The sequence below is a fragment of the Myxine glutinosa genome, chromosome 3, assembly GCF_964187855.1.
Source record: "Myxine glutinosa chromosome 3, kmMyxGlut1.1, whole genome shotgun sequence".
NCBI classification, from domain to species: Eukaryota; Metazoa; Chordata; class Myxini; order Myxiniformes; family Myxinidae; genus Myxine; species Myxine glutinosa.
In genome coordinates this window covers 188,402,541-188,421,578 of record NC_136263.1, presented here as the reverse complement: position 1 = coordinate 188,421,578, position 19,038 = coordinate 188,402,541, and the positions used below count along the sequence as shown (strand labels likewise).

The following is a 19,038-nucleotide window of genomic DNA, read 5'->3' as shown; positions in this document are numbered from 1 at the left end:
TAGATAAAGACAATGCCCCAATCGAGTCGTCGTTTACGAGAACGAAGGAACGAAGCTGCACGTAGTGCACGCGCAATGGAATCTGACGAGGAACGAGCTGCTCGCCTGGCACGCGACGTTACGCGCGTGACACGGCGTCGTGCAGCTGAAAGGGATGAAGAACGGACTGCTCGCTTGGCAGACAACACTGGACGCATGTCAAGGCGTCGTACAGAAGAAACTGCTGAAGAACGCGCTGCTCGCTTGACACGCGACGTTACGCGCGTGACTAGGCGTCGTGCAGAAGAACCGGATGAAGAACGGACTGCTCGCTTGGCAGACAACACTGGACGCATGTCAAGGCGTCGTACAGAAGAAACTGCTGAAGAACGCGCTGCTCGCTTGACACGCGACGTTACGCGCGTGACTAGGCGTCGTGCAGAAGAACCGGATGAAGAACGGTCTGCTCGCTTGGCAGACAACACTGGACGCATGTCAAGGCGTCGTACAGAAGAAACTGCTGAAGAACGCGCTGCTCGCTTGACACGTGACGTTACGCGCGTGACTAGGCGTCGTGCAGAAGAACCGGATGAAGAACGGACTGCTCGCTTGGCAGACAACACTGGACGCATGTCAAGGCGTCGTACAGAAGAAACTGCTGAAGAACGCGCTGCTCGCTTGACACGCGACGTTACGCGCGTGACTAGGCGTCGTGCAGAAGAACCGGATGAAGAACGGACTGCTCGCTTGGCAGACAACACTGGACGCATGTCAAGGCGTCGTACAGAAGAAACTGCTGAAGAACGCGCTGCTCGCTTGACACGCGACGTTACGCGCGTGACTAGGCGTCGTGCAGAAGAACCGGATGAAGAACGGACTGCTCGCTTGGCAGACAACACTGGCCGCATGTCAAGGCGTCGTACAGAAGAAACTGCTGAAGAACGCGCTGCTCGCTTGACACGCGACGTTACGCGCGTGACAAGGCGTCGTGCAACTGAAACGGATGAAGAACAGACTGCTCGCTTGGCAGACAACACTGGACGCATGACAAGGCGTCGTACAGAAGAAACTGCTGATGAACGCGCTGCTCGCTTGACACGCGACGTTACGCGCGTGACAAGGCGTCGTGCAGCTGAAACGGATGAAGAACAGACTGCTCGCTTGGCAGACAACACTGGACGCATGACAAGGCGTCGTACAGAAGAAACTGATGATGAACGCGCTGCTCGCTTGACACGCGACGTTACGCGCGTGACAAGGCGTCGTGCAGCTGAAACGGATGAACAACAGACTGCTCGCTTGGCAGACAACACTGGACGCATGACAAGGCGTCGTACAGAAGAAACTGCTGATGAACGCGCTGCTCGCTTGACACGCGACGTTACGCGCGTGACCAGGCGTCGTGCAGCTGAAACGGATGAAGATCGGACTGCTCGCTTGGCAGACAACACTGGACGCATGACAAGGCGTCGTGCAGAAGAAATCCCTCACCAGCGAGAAGACCGGCAAGTAAGGGATGCCCTGCGCCATGAGGATGTACACCGTGTGAGACTGGAGCAGGCTCACCATGACAATCGCAACCTTGCTCGATTCGATGATACCGATTTCTTCCGAGAGGTCCTTCATGGTGAGTACAGGCACGCGTTGAGCAGGACCTCAATATTTCAATGCCCTAAATGCTCGCATTGTGCTGCCTTGGTGTGGCATGAGGAGAGAAGAGGATTTTGCTGCAACCACGGCAAGGTCGTTCTTATGCATGATCCTACGAATCCAAAACCCGGTTCAATTCCATCACAACCTCCAGATGCTATTAAAAACCTTTTCCTTAACCAGGACTTTGTGAAGCACGCGAAACAGTACAACAACGCGCTGGCAATGGCAAGTATCGGTGTCCGAGAGATACGTATGCCTGGCTTCAATCCTGGAGTGCGCATACAAGGTAAGGTTTACCATTACATTGGTGCTCCTCTTGCCGATCTGGGTTGTACCCCACGCTTTGCTCAGATCTACTTTCACGATCCAGCCCATGAGCTGGATTATCGTCGTGCCCACACCTCGAACAGTGGCCTGAATGAACAGTTTTTGCTAAGAGCACAACAGGCCATTCATGAGTGCAACCCATACGTCCAGCAATTCAAATCAGCCATTGAGTATGTGGTTCATAATGATAGCGCCAATGAACTGAATATTGTGTTAACAGGTCGCACGCGGCGCCGAGACCTTCATCTTGGTACCGTCAACCTTCCCTCAGCAGACAGCGATGTGGCTGTCATTGCTCCAGGGGCTATGACAACTGAGCAGTTTGGAAGGCTGGCAGTCGCTGTTCACCTCAGGGGAGGAGGTTTACAGACAATAGACGCCATGCATCCAGCGTATGACCCACTATCATACATACTTCTGCTACCCTGCGGCTCTCAGGGGTACCACACTGAGTTGGCAGGGACAACGCCAACAACTTTCTACCGCTACCATCTACAAGTACGTGATCCTACTCATCACTTCAATCTACTGCTTCGTGGTGGAAGGTTGACACAGCAGTACGTATGCGACATGATGGCAAAAATTGAGTCACACCGTCTCACTTGGATTCGCTGCAACCAGAAGTCAATTAAGGCAGAAAAGTATAAGATCATCGTTGATGCGTTAAACAGTGATGCTGAGGTGCTACCTGGACGCCTCACCATTCTGCCTCCGTCAATTTATGGGTCGCCACGTTGGTATGCCAAAGAGTTTCAGGATGCAATGGCTTTAGTCCGAGTCAAGGGAAAGCCAGACTTTTTCCTAACTTTCACCTGCAACCCAAAGTGGCCAGAAATTAAAGCATCGGTTTTTGAGGGTCAGCCACCCAATGCAAGACCTGATATCATCGCCCGGGTGTTTCATATGAAGGTGGAAGCACTCCTCGCAGACCTCCTCAAGCATGACATCTTGGGGCATGTGGACGCTTACGTGATGGTGAAGGAAACGCAAAAGCGTCACCTTCCCCATATACACATGCTCCTGACCGTGGTACCTCGCGACAAGCCCAGAACACCTGCAGATGTCGATCGCGTGGTCTCTGCTGAGATTCCTGACAGCCTCACAAATCCGGAACTACACCGTATTGTGACATCACACATGATTCACGGCCCCTGTGGGGAATGGAACATCTTGAGCCCTTGCATGGCAGACCGGAAGTGCACAAAGGACTATCCCAAAGCCCTACGTCAAACGACAAGCTTCTCTGATGACTCCTATCCCCTGTACAGAAGACGGGCAGAAGCAGCACCTGGTGATCCCATCATGAAGACAATACGAGGCGGTGCTAACGTATTAGTTAACAATGCATGGGTTGTGCCTTACAATCCATATATTGTCCTCAGGTACGATGCTCACATCAACCTTGAGATCGTCTGTGCTGTCACCTGTGTCAAGTACCTGTACAAATACCTTGAAAAGGGCCCGGACCAGTGCCTGGTCAGACTAGAGCCTCATGAGAGGATGCGAGAGGCATTACGACATGATGAAGTGGCACGCTACGAACTAGGGCGTTACATCACCGCATCTGAGGGATACTGGCGCATATACGATTTCCCCATTCAACGCAAGTACCCACCAGTCGAGATGCTGGCACTCCATCTACAGGATGAGCAGGTGATCACGTTCAATGACGAAGGTGCCGTACAGAACGTGGCAGAGTCGGGACCCCCTGCAACAACCCTCACCGCCTTTTTCGAAGCCATGAATCTCCATCCACACATGCGTCATGTTCTATATCCAGATGTATTCCAGCACTTCACCTACTTGAGGAAAAGGTTTCAATTGCGGAAGAGAAGGCTGAGTTTCCAGGATAACCGTAAGGCTGATACGGTTGGGCGGCTCCCCATTATTCCCGTCAACTCCCATACTGCCGAGTTGTACTATCTCCGCATGCTACTGTACCGCGTGCCTGGCCCCACATGCTTTCTGGATCTCCGTCGTGTTGGTGGTAGGGTCATGGAGACCTATCTGGCAGCCTGCATTGCATATGGCATCGTTGACAATGACCAGGAGGTGGATTCTGTTATGGTAGAGGCTGCAAATATTGCTTTTGGCCCTGCAGTCCGCGAAGTATTTGCCAACATGCTCATATTCGTTCTCAGAGGCAACCACGTGCAGTTCTGGGAAAGGCACAAGTATGTGCTGTGCGAGGACTTCATGCGTGCTGCAGGTGTGAATGTTCCAAATGGACGCATTGTGAGTGCAGTGCTACTAGAGCTGAGGAACAAAGTTGAGTGCCACGGCTTTTCGCTCAGTGGGACCTTTGGCCTTCCTGAGCCTGACCCAGTTCATTTCCAGTCTCGCATTCCGCGCGTCATCGAGCACGAAACAGTGCACAATATAGGAGAACTTGAGGCTCACATCGCTCAAACAGAGTGCCTTCTTAATGACGAGCAGCGCGTTGTTGTCGATACAGTGATGCGGAGTGTGGTACACGGACATGGCTGCATGCTTGCTGTTGATGCAAGTGGTGGGACTGGGAAAACCTTCACATTGTCTCATATACTCAACAAAGTGCGCGCAATGGGCAAAGTGGCTCTTGCAACTGCTGCAAGTGGTATTGCAGCTACGCTGCTGCCTAAAGGGGCCACCTTCCATAGTAGGACCAAGTGTCCTCTCATTCTCACTGATGAGTCCACTTGCAACATCAGTGAAAATGACACCACTGCAGCACTCATACGCATGACTAATCTGATGGTGGTGGATGAGGTTTCAATGATGGATCGTCGCGCATTGGAGGCAGCAGATCGAACATTCCAGTGGCTTCGGGGCTCCGAGGAACCATTTGGCGGCATCGCAATGGTTTTCAGTGGTGACTGGAGGCAGATCCTTACTGTTGTGCCACACGGTAGCCGTATTGACATAGTTGGAAGGTGCTTCAAGAGCTCATACCTGTGGAGAAAAGTGCAGATTCTTCGTCTCAGAGTAAACATGAGGATCATGCAGGGTGCTGGAGAACAACAGGACGAATCTGCTTTTGCAAAATTCCTGCTGGATCTGGGTGAAGGGAAGATTCCTGTCAATCCAGAAGAGGGTGAATTTGCTATTGAGCTCAGGGAACCGCTCATTCTTCCTGGTGAAAAACTTCAGGATATTGTCACTTGGGTGTACGAAGACTTGCATAACAACATTAGCAACCCCAAGTGGCTATGCGAGCGTGTTATACTATGTCCGACCAATTCTGAAGTCGATCAGATAAATGCCTACATGACGACCATATTTCCAGGGGAGGAACATGTTTGCTGTAGCGTCGATACAGCGGAATCTGAGGGTGATCATTTGTATCCGCCTGAGTTCCTGAACACCCTCTGTCCATCTGGTATGCCGCCACATCGAATCTCTCTCAAGGTGGGTATGGTCATCATGCTGCTGCGAAACTTCGACCAGCAGAGCGGGCACTGCAATGGCTCAAGGTACATCATACTTCAGATCCTTCCAAATCTGTTGGTTGCACAATCTGTGATGGGTGTCAATTCTGGACGCACATTGCTCATTCCACGCATAACCTTGAGTCCATCTGACAACATGTTCCCGTTCACTCTGCGGCGTCGGCAGTTTCCGGTACGACCCTGCTTTGCCATGACTGTGAATAAATCCCAAGGACAGTCGCTACACCATGTTGGGATCTTCTGCTCACGAGACTTCTTCAGCCATGGTCAGTTCTACGTGGCGGCCAGTAGGGTTGGCAGATCCAGCAGCCTCCGCATTCTTGCCCTGGACGAGGAAACAAAGAAGAAGCGCCGTTTCCTCAGCAACGTTGTTTATGAAGAGGTGCTAACGAGATAAAGGTGTGTACAATGGACATGTAGACAATTTTTATTATTATTTATTTATTGAAGAACAATTGTTTCGAACGAATTCTTCAAAAATAGTGCACAACTTCTTTTGGCAGTCGTACACCATGTTGGGATCTCCTGGAGAGGTGCCGTTTCCTCAGCAATGTTGTTTATGAAGAGCTGCTAACGACATACAGGTGTGTACATGTGGACAATTCTTATTATTTATTTTTTGATTGAAGAAAAATTGTTTCGCAAAGAATTCATCAAAATAAGTGCACAACTTCTTTTGGCAGTTGTACACCATGTGAGGATCTCCTGGAGAAGTGCCGTTTCCTCAGCAATGTTGTTTATGAAGAGCTGCTAACGACATACAGGTGTGTACATGTGGACAATTCTTATTATTTATTTTTTGCTTGAGGAAAAATTGTTACGAAAAGATTTCATCAAAATAAGTGCACTACTTCTTTTGCCAGTTGTACACCATGTGAGGATCTCCTGGAGAAGTGCCGTTTCCTCAGCAATGTTGTTTATGAAGAGCTGCTAACGACATACAGGTGTGTACATGTGGACAATTCTTATTATTTATTTATTGCTTGAAGAACAATTGTTACGATAAGATTTCATCAAAATACATGCACAACTTCTTTTGGCAGTCGCTACACCATGTTGGGATCTTCTGCCCAAGAGCCTTCTTCAGCCATTGCCAGTTCTACGTGACGACCTCTAGGGTTGGCAGTTCCAGCAGCCTCCGCATTCTTGCCCAGGACGAGGAAACAAAGAAGAAGCCCGTACGTGGTGCCTTATGAAGTGGTGCTAACGACATAAAGGTGTGTACAATGTACATGTAGACAATTTTTATTATTCTTTGTTTGGGAGGGAGATGGGAGGGTGATGGGGCAGGGTGATGGGAGGATGATGGCAGGGTGATGGGAGGGTGATGGCAGGGTGATGGGAGGGTGATGGCAGAGGGTGATGGCAGAGGGTGATGGGAGAGTGATGGGAGGGTGATGGGGGGGAGATGGGAGGGTGATGGGGCAGGGTGCTGGGGCAGGGTGATGGCAGGGTGATGGCAGGGTGATGGGAGGGTGATGGCTGGGTGATGGGACGGTGATGGCAGAGGGTGATAGCAGAGGGTGATTGCAGAGGGTGATGGCAGAGGGTGATGGCAGAGGGTGGTGGCAGAGGGTGGTGGGAGGGAGATGGCAGGGTGATGGGAGGGTGATGACAGGGTGATGGGAGGGTGATGGCTGGGTGATGGGACGGTGATGGCAGAGGGTGATAGCAGAGGGTGATTGCAGAGGGTGATGGCAGAGGGTGATGGCAGAGGGTGGTGGCAGAGGGTGGTGGGAGGGAGATGGCAGGGTGATGGGAGGGTGATGGGAGGGTGATGGGGGGGAGATGGGAGGGTGATGGGGCAGGGTGATGGGGCAGGGTGATGGGGCTGGGTGCTGGCAGGGTGATGGCAGGGTGATGGGAGGGTGATGGCAGGGTGATGGAAGGGTGATGGCAGAGGGTGATGGCAGAGGGTGATGGCAGAGGGTGATGGCAGAGGGTGATGGCAGAGGGTGATGGCAGGGAATTAACATTAACGAATAACATTTGTAATGTAATAATTTGTAATAATTTGTAGTAATAGATATAATAATAATAACGAATTCTGCTCTGTTTCAATTCTGTTTCAATTTGCTGATATGCTTTGCAAACCTTTTTTTTTTTAAACTATTTTAAAACTAATACAATTCGAACATGGAATACATACTGACACTGCACTTTCAGGTCTCCTACAAATCCTACCCTGTCGCCTCACCGTGGCGTAGGAGTGGCAATGGTCAATGGCATCGAATGTCATGGCTAGCAAAGACAGGGAGGTACACTTGATTTAAATTTGGAAATTTTTTTTTTTTTTTTTTTGGCCACGGAACGGGCACCCACGTACGGGCACGTCCTAGTATGAAAAATGTGTGGAGGGGCAAAAGTAAATATATACCGTATTCTTAGTGTGTACGTGGTTTTCCTGATTCGAGAACATCACTTCAAAAGCGACGAATTCCAGACCGGGTCTGTCCTGTCTATCTGTTGTTTGGTCCTGACGTTGTTAAGCATGTCCCGTAATTATTGCTCCAGTCATGTTGAATTTGTGTTCGTGAATCAAGTTGAAAAATGTGTTCATCTAGGCCTCAGCGAGACAGCGTGCTCTTTTGTCTTAAGCCTGACATCTAAATCCCTCTTCTCTCAAAGGTGTCCTTTTTCACCATTTCGCTTCTATTACGTCTCAAATGCCCAACAAAAGAAAACTCATTCTGCTTGTTACTCCTTCCTTCCATCATTCTTTCTCAACAAAACTTCCTTTCTCCTGTATAAAGTTTTTAAAAATTCAACCATATTCAAAGCTTTTAAATTATATTTCATGATCAATTTCCTTTCACAGGAGGAACCCTAACAAAAACTCCTACTAGCAATAATTTACTTGGAAAGCTAATAGTCGAGGTCTTAGAACAAAAAAATCAAAGTTGTAAAACGTCGTAACACGTTAACCCCAAAAAACAGCGTTTTTAGCAAAACTAGAAGCTTAATGTCGTGGTTCTAACTGTCTTATTTTTATTATTCTTCAGCAGCAGGAATATTTTCAAACAAATCATGATGAACATGGAACGAGCACACAAACAACTAGAACAACAACCACAGCCACGACAACAACAATTACATGTTATTAAAGATCCTTTTTCCATGTGCTTCACTTCATTTTACATCCTCATTGAGATTCACAGATAGACATGTAATACGTTTGTGAAGTACAATATGCTGTCCTTTAATTAAACCTGTCAGCAAAGAGACACAAACAACAGGCACGAAGAATCCATGCCACTACATGTACAACCAACCACAGGCCCCTGACACATTAAAACTACACCACAAAGACATTACAGTCACATCCTTCGTAACATCCCCCATCAAACAACGGAAACTACAAAAAACAATCTTGGGCACAAAACGCCCTCCCATCGATGACACAGAGAAACTACTCCCCATGTCTGATCGTGTTCACCTTTCACGCCTTCACTGTGGACACCACCCACAACTTTTACACTACAAACATAGACTCGACGACACCACTGACAACACCTGCAACCACTGCCAGGCTCCACACACAATAAAAGATATCATGGAAGACTGACTGCGCGGTCCTGACTGCGCGGCCCTGACTGCGCGGCCCTGACTGCGCGGCCCTGACTGCGCGGCCCTGACTGTGCGGCCCTGACTGCGCGGCCCTGACTGAGCGGCCCTGACTGAGCGGCCCTGACTGAGCGGTCCTGACTGAGCGGTCCTGACTGAGCGGTCCTGACTGCGCGGTCCTGACTGCGCGGTCCTGGCTTCACATAGGTAAGAGCACAACATCTTGGATGTGAGGGATCTCTCGGTCACTCCAGTGAGATTGATAGGCTATCTCCATGCCGCTGGTCTGTTCAACCAGAAATGACTGGGGCAACACAACAACAACACTAACAGGCATGAAGAATGCTAGTACTTGCTATTTGTGATTAATATCTGCCAATAATGACAATGTGACAGTCCTTTGATGGATCGATTAACAATAGCGATGAAAGATTTACACCCAATAATTTATTCAACAAAAATCAAAAGCAATCACTGTGGCACGGTGCACATACAGTGACGAAGACCCTTTACAATCCTTCTTCTCTCCTTCCACTTTATACCACCTTCACCTGCCCCAAGCGAAAATCTCCGCAAAACCTATTCCTTCTCCAAGTAGCTCGTGGTTTCTAGCCAATTCTAAAATCCAGAAAATTATTTGCACCTTTGCGATACTCTATACAGGTAAAAGGTTAACCACAATGTGATAACATGTTCCCCTTGACACAAAACAACTTTTACAATACCTCACCTCCACAAACATTACCCAATCATCTATATTATAATAGCCGTAGATGATTCTGTCTGTCTGTCTGTCTATCTGTTGGGTGTCTGTCCGGGGTGTGGCTTACTCGGTTTGCAGAGTAGCTCCACCCATAGCTCCACCCATTCTGGGAGTGGCTATAAACAAATATCCACCATTTTATTAACTCGCATAGCTTTGAGTCCTGTTTTGTAGGCCCGTGGTGTCTTGCTCTCCCCCAGTTTTATTTCAAATCAAATTCGATAAATCATTTCATTTTTCACAGTCGCTAACATAGTTTTAGACTCGGTTGAAAAAAAACGGGAAGAAAATCCGATGAAAGTTGCCGTTTATAGAACGAAATGAATTCTCAAAGGCCTGTAACTTCAAGGCCATTGAGTCTCTCTCACGCCTTTATCTCCAATCTAACTCACCATATGATTTCATTTTTATCGATGGTTTTACTTTTAGACTCGGTGTCAGCAATAATTGAGAACAATCCACACACGCGGGAAAATGCAGAGATATATTTTTTAAAATCGCGTCATGGTGTATCATACACCGCCCAACATGACACCGCCGGCAATGTGTCGATATATATTAAAAATTCGCTTTTGCTTTTCCGTTATGATATATTACTATTTCGTTTGATGATAGTCGTCACAAAAACGTCAACAATGATGCCGACATATATTTCTTCGTTTTTATTTCATTCAACATATTAGCCGGAAGTAAAATATGTTTCAGGAAATTACCGAGAGATATTTCTTCGTTTTTTTAATTAGTTATGTGCGCATACACTTTAAATAGGTTTATTTGAAATCTTTAATTTTCCACAAACATTCCACACACGCGGGAAAATGCAGAGATATATATTTTAAAATCGCGTCATGGTGTATCATACACCGCCCAACATGACACCGACGGCAATGTGTCGATATCTATTTTAAATTCGATATATCATTTCATTTTTCACAGTCGCTAACATAGTTTTAGACTCGGTTGAAAAAAAACGAGAAGAAAATCCGATGAAAGTTGCCGTTTATAGAACGAAATGAATTCTCAAATGCCTGTAACTTCAAGGCCATTGAGTCTCTCTCACGCCTTTATCTCCAATCTAACTCACCATATGATTTCATTTTTATCGATGGTTTTAGAGTCGGTGTCAGCAATAATTGAGAACATTCCACACACGCGGGAAAATGCAGATATATTTTTTAAAATCGCGTCATGGTGTATCATACACCGCCTAACATGACACCGACGGCAACGTGTCGATACATATTAAAAATTCGATATATCATTTCATTTTTCACAGTCGCTAACATCGTTTTCGACTCGGTTGAAAAAAAACGGGAAGGAAATCCAATGAAAGTTGCCGTTTATAGAACGAAATGAATTCTCAAACGCCTGTAACTTCAACTTCAAGGCCATTGAGTCTCTCTCACGCCTTTATCTCCAATCTAACTCACCATATGATTTCATTTTTATCGATGGTTTTGGACTCGGTGTCAGCAATAATTGAGAACATTCCACACACGCGGGAAAATGCAGAGATATATTTTTAAAAATCGCGTCATGGTGTATCATACACCGCCCAACATGACACCGACGGCAACGTGTCGATATATATTAAAAATTCGCTTTTGCTTTTCCGTTAAGATATATTACTTTTTCGTTTGATGACAGTCGTCACAAAAACGTCAACAATGATGCCGACATATATTTCTTCGTTTTTATTTAATTCAACATTATTAGCCGGAAGTAAAATATGTTTCAGGAAATTACCGAGAGATATTTCTTCGTTTTTTAAAATTAGTTATGTGCGAATACACTTTAAATAGGTTTATTTGAAATCTTTAATTTTCCACAATATAATTTACTTGCCATTTATCATTTGATGATTACGAGACAAATTCCTCTTGAGGATCGTGACAATTCATGCGCTGCGTGGAAACTTCTATTTCCAAAATGAATGAGACGATCGATGAAGAACGCAGACTTGAACAGGATGCAGCAAGAAAACGAATGAGACGGGCGAACGAGTCCATCGACGAACGTCAATGCAAACTTGCGGGGTCACCCGTGGGAATCCCACGGGCATGGATGTGTGTGACATTTCGACATATTGAGTTAGATGCTGCACATTCATTTTTACAAAATGGTTACTGGCAAGTCATCAGATCCAGAAATGGTGTAAAAACCACCGTTTAGAGGCCATTTTTCCCCGCAAAGCGGGGGTTGGCCTTTTCGGGGACCGTGGTAGTTGTTGTTTTTTTGTCCCCTTTTTGAAGCAATGTTTTACGGCCGGATGCCCTTCCTGACGCCAACCCTTTTTGCCGCCTTCAACGACAAACAGGGAATTACCAGTGAACTGGTACTCAATTAGCCGACCTCGGAAGGATGACAGGCTGAGTCAACCCCCCTGGCATTAATTCGGCGATCGACCCAGGATCCTAAGCCGGCACCCTAGCCGCTAGCCCAACACCAGAAATGGTGTCATGAACACAATTTATTTACGCACAAGCACAAAAGCAAGACGGGCCGATTTCCGATTCCGACGGGCCGACGGGCGAGACGGGCCGATTTCCGATTCCGACGGGCCGATTTGGAGCAAGAAAAAGAACGAGACGGGAGAAAAAGGAGAGAAACGAGACGGGGAAAGCCGATTGGAGAGGCGAGTGAGGCGCGATTGGAGAGGAGTGTGAGGCGCGATTGGAGAGGAGTGTGAGGCGTGATTGGAGAGGAGTGTGAGGCACGATTGGAGAGGAGTGTGAGGCGCGATTGGAGAGGCGTGTGAAGGATTGCAGAGGAGAGGAGTGTGAGGGATTGGAGAGGTGAGGGATTGGAAAGGAGAGGGATGTGAGGGTTTGGAGAGGAGAGGAGTGCTAGGTGGAGAGAGGAGAGTGTCAGGTGGAGACAGGAGAGTGTCAGGTGGAGACAGGAGAGTGTCAGGTGGAGAGGAGTGAGGGGTCACATATTATGTGAAATAACTAAATTCACACCATTTCTGGATCTGATGACTTGCCAGTAACCATTTTGTAAAAATGAATGTGCAGCATATAACTCAATATGTCGAAATGTCACACACATCCATGCCCGTGGGATTCCCACGGGTGACCCCGCTAGTATATTATAATGAGTATGTTTGTATCAAATGCTAAGTGTACCAGTGTTAACCTCCTACTGTACTCCCCAATAGACAAAGAAATAATTTGTGACATTCCCAATTACAAATTGGACTAACCCTCGCTGAGGTCAGGCAGTGTTATGTTAGTAAAAGCTGTATTACAGAATTAACTAGATCGACACTTGATAGAGCACATACCTCTGCCAGACTGAGCAGTTTGCGTTTTGTATCCCACCGATAGGCCGGATCTGGATGAACCTGATATGAACCAAAATCAAATCAGCTGGTTCTTGTCACCTAACAACTTATCCACCTCGTTTCGGTCGAATCTGTCCATAACTTTTTGAAACATTGTGCTGTATATCGTTTTTGGACCTCCCTCAATGGTGAAGAATCACTTAGAAATACCAAAAAAATTCTCCTTTCCGGATACGGATATTCACCAACTCGAATCAATTTGTCATTGTCACACACCCAACCTGTCCACCAAATTTCGTTCCAATCCATCCACAACTTTTTGAGATATCCTGTTCACAGGCAAACAAACAGACAGTGATGAAAACATAACCTCCACCCACCTTTGGTGGTGGAAGTAAAAAAAAATCCTGGTAAAAACTAATATTCCACCAACCTTTTGATCTCCTTTGGATGGGCGTTAAACTCGGTGTCCCGTCTGCCGGCATTAGTTTGTAGACATTAAAGATCCCACGGTGTCCTTCATGAAGTGTAGGCGAGCCTAACCTACGGGGGTTACTACATCAGCAGCATAGCCACACCCTCAGCTAATGATGCTACCCTGCATCCTTGTGCTGCATGAAGAAGGATGAAGAATGAAGAAGAACCTTTACAACTTATGAGGATAAATATCACCTGTCAGTGATAAGTTCTGATAAATATATAGTATTATTATTATTATTATTATTATTATTGTTTTCCCAAGATTATTACATCATTATTTTGACATCAACATCCGTGATCTTGAGAGGTTACGTGGATTTTTTTTTTCTGTAGTTTTCGTTCACAATCATCTTTGCAGATCACTGAACATGGTAAAATAACACAGTTGATATCTTTTTCTGCCAAAACAAACGTGTCGCCTTCGCCATATTTAAATCAACAGACCCAGGAAGCATTCCACAATTTCTTGAGGTAAACACGTTATAACGTACTTAGCTTTGACAGCCATTCTCAGTATACTCTTCGATAAGTATTTGCTTAAGCATCAATTGCCATTCTGTCTCATTTTATTTTACAAAAGTTTGTCCACCAAGCAACATGACTATGTCGTGCTTACCTTGCCCTGGGTTGGTCCAGGCATGGTAGATACAACGGACTGACCCTTCTCTTGGTCTCCTTCACACTTTTTCTCTTCGGATGCCATTTTCCTATTTTCTCCAAGCAAAACTACTGCAGCCTGATTGAGAGAGAGGAAAATGCTCAAGGTGTAAATATGGTGAACCAGTCATATAGATTTGCCAGATCAAAACCAAGGTTCTTAAACGGATCTCTAACTTGAAAATCACAATTAATCCAATTTGTTATAAATGTTCGTCTTTCATTCATCATCCACTTTCTAAACTCCCCCCTTGCCCCTCCCCTTCAAATCTCCCCCTTCACCACCATCTCTTATCTTCCCCCATCCAAAAACCTTGATCTTTTCTACCCTCGCTAATTCACCCCAGATTCACTTTTTTAAATTCCAACTTCTTTCCTGGAAGTCCTTGCAGTGTCCATATGTTTTATTCCTCTCCCACCTCCCCCGAAGCTCTCCCCTCCCACAGATCTCTCGATGTCCCTGCTCTCAAATGTTGTGTTTGTGTCCTTCCCTCTCTCTCCCCATCTTGTCTACCGCTCCCCTTATTATATGTTTTATGTGTCTGTTTGACTTTTTGTGTGATTAATGTTCGCTCTTTCACGAGCCTCGACCTTGTATACAAAAAAAACCAAAAAAAAAAACCAAGGTACGTACGACATATATGTGAGGAAACTCAAAAAATGAAAACACACTGAGGAAATAAGATCGACAAATCAGGTTTGAACCAATAAAATCTGCCCAGAGTAACAAGTAACAATTGTACGAGGATGTGTACATGAGAGGTAGTTGTACATTTGTATTGTGGGTTGGTGTAATTGTGTATTTTATTTGTTGCGGGATTGAGACAGAAAAATGTCAAAATACGTTATAATGGAAATCTTCTCTTTTTTGTTTTTTAAAGAAAAACTTTTTTTTTTTGAAGTAACACAAAGCATGCTGTCACATTAGCTTGTGGCCATTAACGATGCTATAACATCTTTCACAAAGCACAGACGATTTGCTCAGGACAATCACAAAATTACAAACTCTGACCGACACTGATTGCGACGTTTCGTGATTCTGACACTCAATCTCTCAGTTGTACTACATTAGTCAAGATGACAGAGGGCAGCACAGTATTGTCAATGCTGCAAAGTGTCAAGTGCTGACTGGAGGTGAGACGACTGGAGGTGAGACGACTGGAGGTGAGACGACTGGAGGTGAGACGACTGGAGGTGAGACGACTGGAGGTGAGACGACTGGAGGTGAGGTGAGACGACTGGAGATGAGACGACTGGAGGTGAGACGACTGGAGGTGAGACGACTGGAGGTGAGGTGAGACGACTGGAGGTGAGGTGAGACGACTGGAGGTGAGATGACTGGAGGTGAGACGACTGGAGGTGAGACGACTGGAGGTGAGGTGAGATGACTGGAGATGAGACAACTGGAGGTGAGACGACTGGAGGTGAGACGACTGGAGGTGAGGTGAGACGACTGGAGATGAGACGACTGGAGGTGAGACGACTGGAGGTGAGACGACTGGAGGTGAGACGACCGGAGGTGAGGTGAGACGACCGGAGGTGAGGTGAGACGACAGGAGGTGAGGTGAGACGACCAGAGGTGAGGTGAGATGACCGGAGGTGAGGTGAGACGACTGGAGGTGAGACGACCGGAGGTGAGGTGAGACGACTGGAGGTGAGACGACCGGAGGTGAGGTGAGACGACCGGAGGTCGAGAGACGACCAAAAGTGCACGCAATATTCGAGGTTTGAGCTCACAAAATTCCTATTTTTATTTTTAACACGACCTCCTTAGATGTTTTATTTATCCCCCAGTGAATATAATCCAAAACCTTATTGGCTTTATCTGTCTACTTACACAACCTCCCCCCCCCACCCCCCCCTCTCCCCACACCTGCTCCTCCACCTTGTCATTCTGATCATAAAACAGTTTTCGATCAAGTTAGCTCCTCCACAAGCCCTCATCTTAAGGAACAGCCTCCTACGTGGTACGTCACCAAAATGCCTTCTTAAAGCCTACGTGCACTATGTCCACTGCCATTCCCTCATCCACCAAATCACAAACTGCTTCACAGACCTCTAAAAGAGTTGTTAAACAAGATCTCCCTTTAGTAAACCCATGCTGACTGCCTTTAATTCGCTTGTTACCTCCGCCACCAAAGGTGGATGGAGGTTATGTTTTCACCCGGTCTGTCTGTCCGTTTGTGAACAAAATATCTCTAAAAGTTGTGGACGGATTCGGACGAGATTTGGCAGAGATGTAGCGTGTGTGACAAGGACGAAATGATTAGATTTTGGTGAAGATCCGGATCCGGCTACTAGAATTTTTAAGTGATTCTTCACCATTGGGAGATCGGGCCAAAAACGATACATACCAGGACATCTCTAAAAGTTGTGGACGGATTTGGACGAAACTTGTTAGACAGGTTGGGTGTGTGACAAGGAAGAACCGATTCAATGTTGGTGAAGATCTGGATCGGGATCCGGCTACTCGAATTTTTAAGTGATTCTTCACCATTGGGAGATCGGGCCAAAAACGATACATACCAGGACATCTCTAAAAGTTGTGGACGGATTTGGACGAAACTTGTTAGACAGGTTGGGTGTGTGACAAGGAAGAACCGATTCAATGTTGGTGAAGATCTGGATCGGGATCCGGCTACTAGAATTTTAAAGTGATTCTTCACCATTGGGAGATCGGGCCAAAAACGATACATACCAGGACATCTCTAAAAGTTGTGGACGGATTTGAACGAAACTTGGTGGACAGGTTGGGTGTCTGACAAGGACTATTCGATTCGATTATGGTGAAGATCTGAATATGGATTCGGATATGAAAATGATTTAAATCTTTAAGTGATTCTTCACCATTCATTGAGTGATATGGCCAACCAGGTGGAGGTGTGCTCTCTTCTGAGTGCCGTTATAGTGTATTTAAATGGATCCTCATCTGGGGCCTCATTAACACCTCCAACACCTTCTCCACCACTGAAGTGAAAGCAACACACCAGGTCTACAGTTCCCCAATTCTTCTCTGGATCCTTTATTAAACAAAGGTGTTACATCTGCTACTCTCCAATTTAAATAATCAGTTCGATCCGATAATAAATAAGGCAAATAAGATATTTCCGACCCACACACCATTGGTCCAGTCCTCAGAGCACCGCACTGTATTGTACTCTGTAGGCCCCATAATGATCATTCAAATTTCAAAGCTCTCCTATCGCCTTAACACTAAATATCAATCAAACCTGTTACAGAATAAAAACTATAATGTCGGTGCATCGTCCTCACGCGAGCCATAGACAAACAATGCACCAACCACGACTGTTATACACCTAGTATAGTAAGTACACTGTACAGTGTGGACCTGCGCTGCGATCCACTACCTCAGACCGAAACGACGTTTATATGGAAAATGAGACGTAAAACGTAAACCAAAGCCCCCCAAGGGGATCTCACCCCTGTCCTGGAGACACAGCGATGCGTTGGAGTCGGGGGTTTGCGCACCTCGGTAAGTCTTGCCCCCCCTTGGGCCGTCAGCCTGCAGCCCAACACATCGACGCGCTTCGTTGAGACGCACGCTTTGCGCATGCGCACAGATGCCACAGTCTTTCAGTCAGTCATTCAGTCAGTCGTTCGTTCGTTCGTTCGTTCGTTCGTTCTTTCGTTCTTTCGTTACTTAACATGGTCTATAGTCCCCTTACCTCTTCTCTTAAATAATGGTGTTACATTTTGTACCCTCCAATCCTCCAGCGTCCGTCATGACTCAACTCGAGGGTAAACGGAACGATTCTGCTGGATATTAAAATGCGTTGGAAGCAGGAATCCGACACCGACAGTTTATATAGTCGTGAGTCGTGAGTCGTGATGGGAATCGAATGCAGAATAGACAGCTCTGACGTGAGTAGTTGATTACTTTCTGAGGTGCCTTGCGAGGCCCACGTGCGCAAAACTTCCCTCCATAATCTGATCATACGGATACAGTCGTGACACGTGCTCGGGGGTCACGACCACCCGAAGGTCGCAGCCGAATTACCATACAGGATGTTCCAAAAAGACCTGGACAAATTTGGTTGTTAATACATTCAGTACCACAAATGAAACAAAGATACCCCTTGTTATATGATACAGAAATACAGAAACTCATAAAGTTTTCATTTCCGTGAAGTTACTCCACTTTTACCTGATTCAAAGTTAGGGTTGTACCATTACAAAAATGGGGGAGGTTCGATTGCTGTGGATCGTACCATTACAACAAGGGAGGGGAGCGAGGTGGGGGGAAGAAAATGGGTAAATCGGGCAAATTAGGGACCACGTCACTACGGTAATCTGGTAAAGGTTTGAATCCAGTAATGGTTTGAATCCAGTAATGGTTTGAATCCAGTAATGGTTTGAATCCAGTAATGGTTTGAATCCAGTAATGGTTTGAATCCAGTAATGGTTTGAATCCAGTAATGGTTTGAATCCAGTAATGGTTCCAATCCAGTAATGGTTTGAATCCAGTAATGGTTTGAATCCAGTAATGGTTTGAATCCAGGAATGGTTTGAATCCAGTAATGGTTTGAATCCAGTCATGGTTCGAATCCAGTAATGGTTCGAATCCAGTAATGGTTTGAATCCAGTCATGGTTCGAATCCAGTAATGGTTCGAATCAGTAATGGTTTGAATCCAGTAATGGTTTGAATCCAGTAATGGTTTGAATCCAGTAATGGTTCGAATCCAGTAATGGTTTGAATCCAGTAATGGCTTGAATCCAGTCATGGTTCGCATCCAGTAATGGCTTGAATCCAGTAAAGGTTCGAATCCAGTAATGGTTTGAATCCAGTAATGGTTTAAATCCAGTAATGGTTCGAATCCAGTAATAGTTTGAATCCAGTAATGGCTTGAATCCAGTAATGGTTCGAATCCAGTAATGGCTT

General features: G+C 46.2%; 1 protein-coding gene across 3 annotated transcripts in view; it reads right to left on the bottom strand.

Annotated features, from left to right (window-relative positions):
- Positions 1 to 18,148, bottom strand: part of WDR5 (WD repeat domain 5) — a 56,455-nt gene extending 38,307 nt beyond the window's left edge. The window contains exons 1-2 of one of the 3 annotated variants that reach the window (XM_068109662.2): positions 17,579 to 18,148; positions 14,097 to 14,216 (exon numbers count right to left, since the gene is read on the bottom strand). In XM_068109662.2, the coding sequence (XP_067965763.1) occupies positions 14,097 to 14,216; positions 17,579 to 17,710 (252 nt within the window). In that variant the 5' untranslated portion in view covers positions 17,711 to 18,148. The remainder of the gene's footprint in view (positions 1 to 14,096; positions 14,217 to 17,578) is intronic. The other 2 variants (XM_068109664.2, XM_068109663.2) reach the window with 2 other exon arrangements.
- Positions 18,149 to 19,038: the final 890 nt, after the last annotated feature.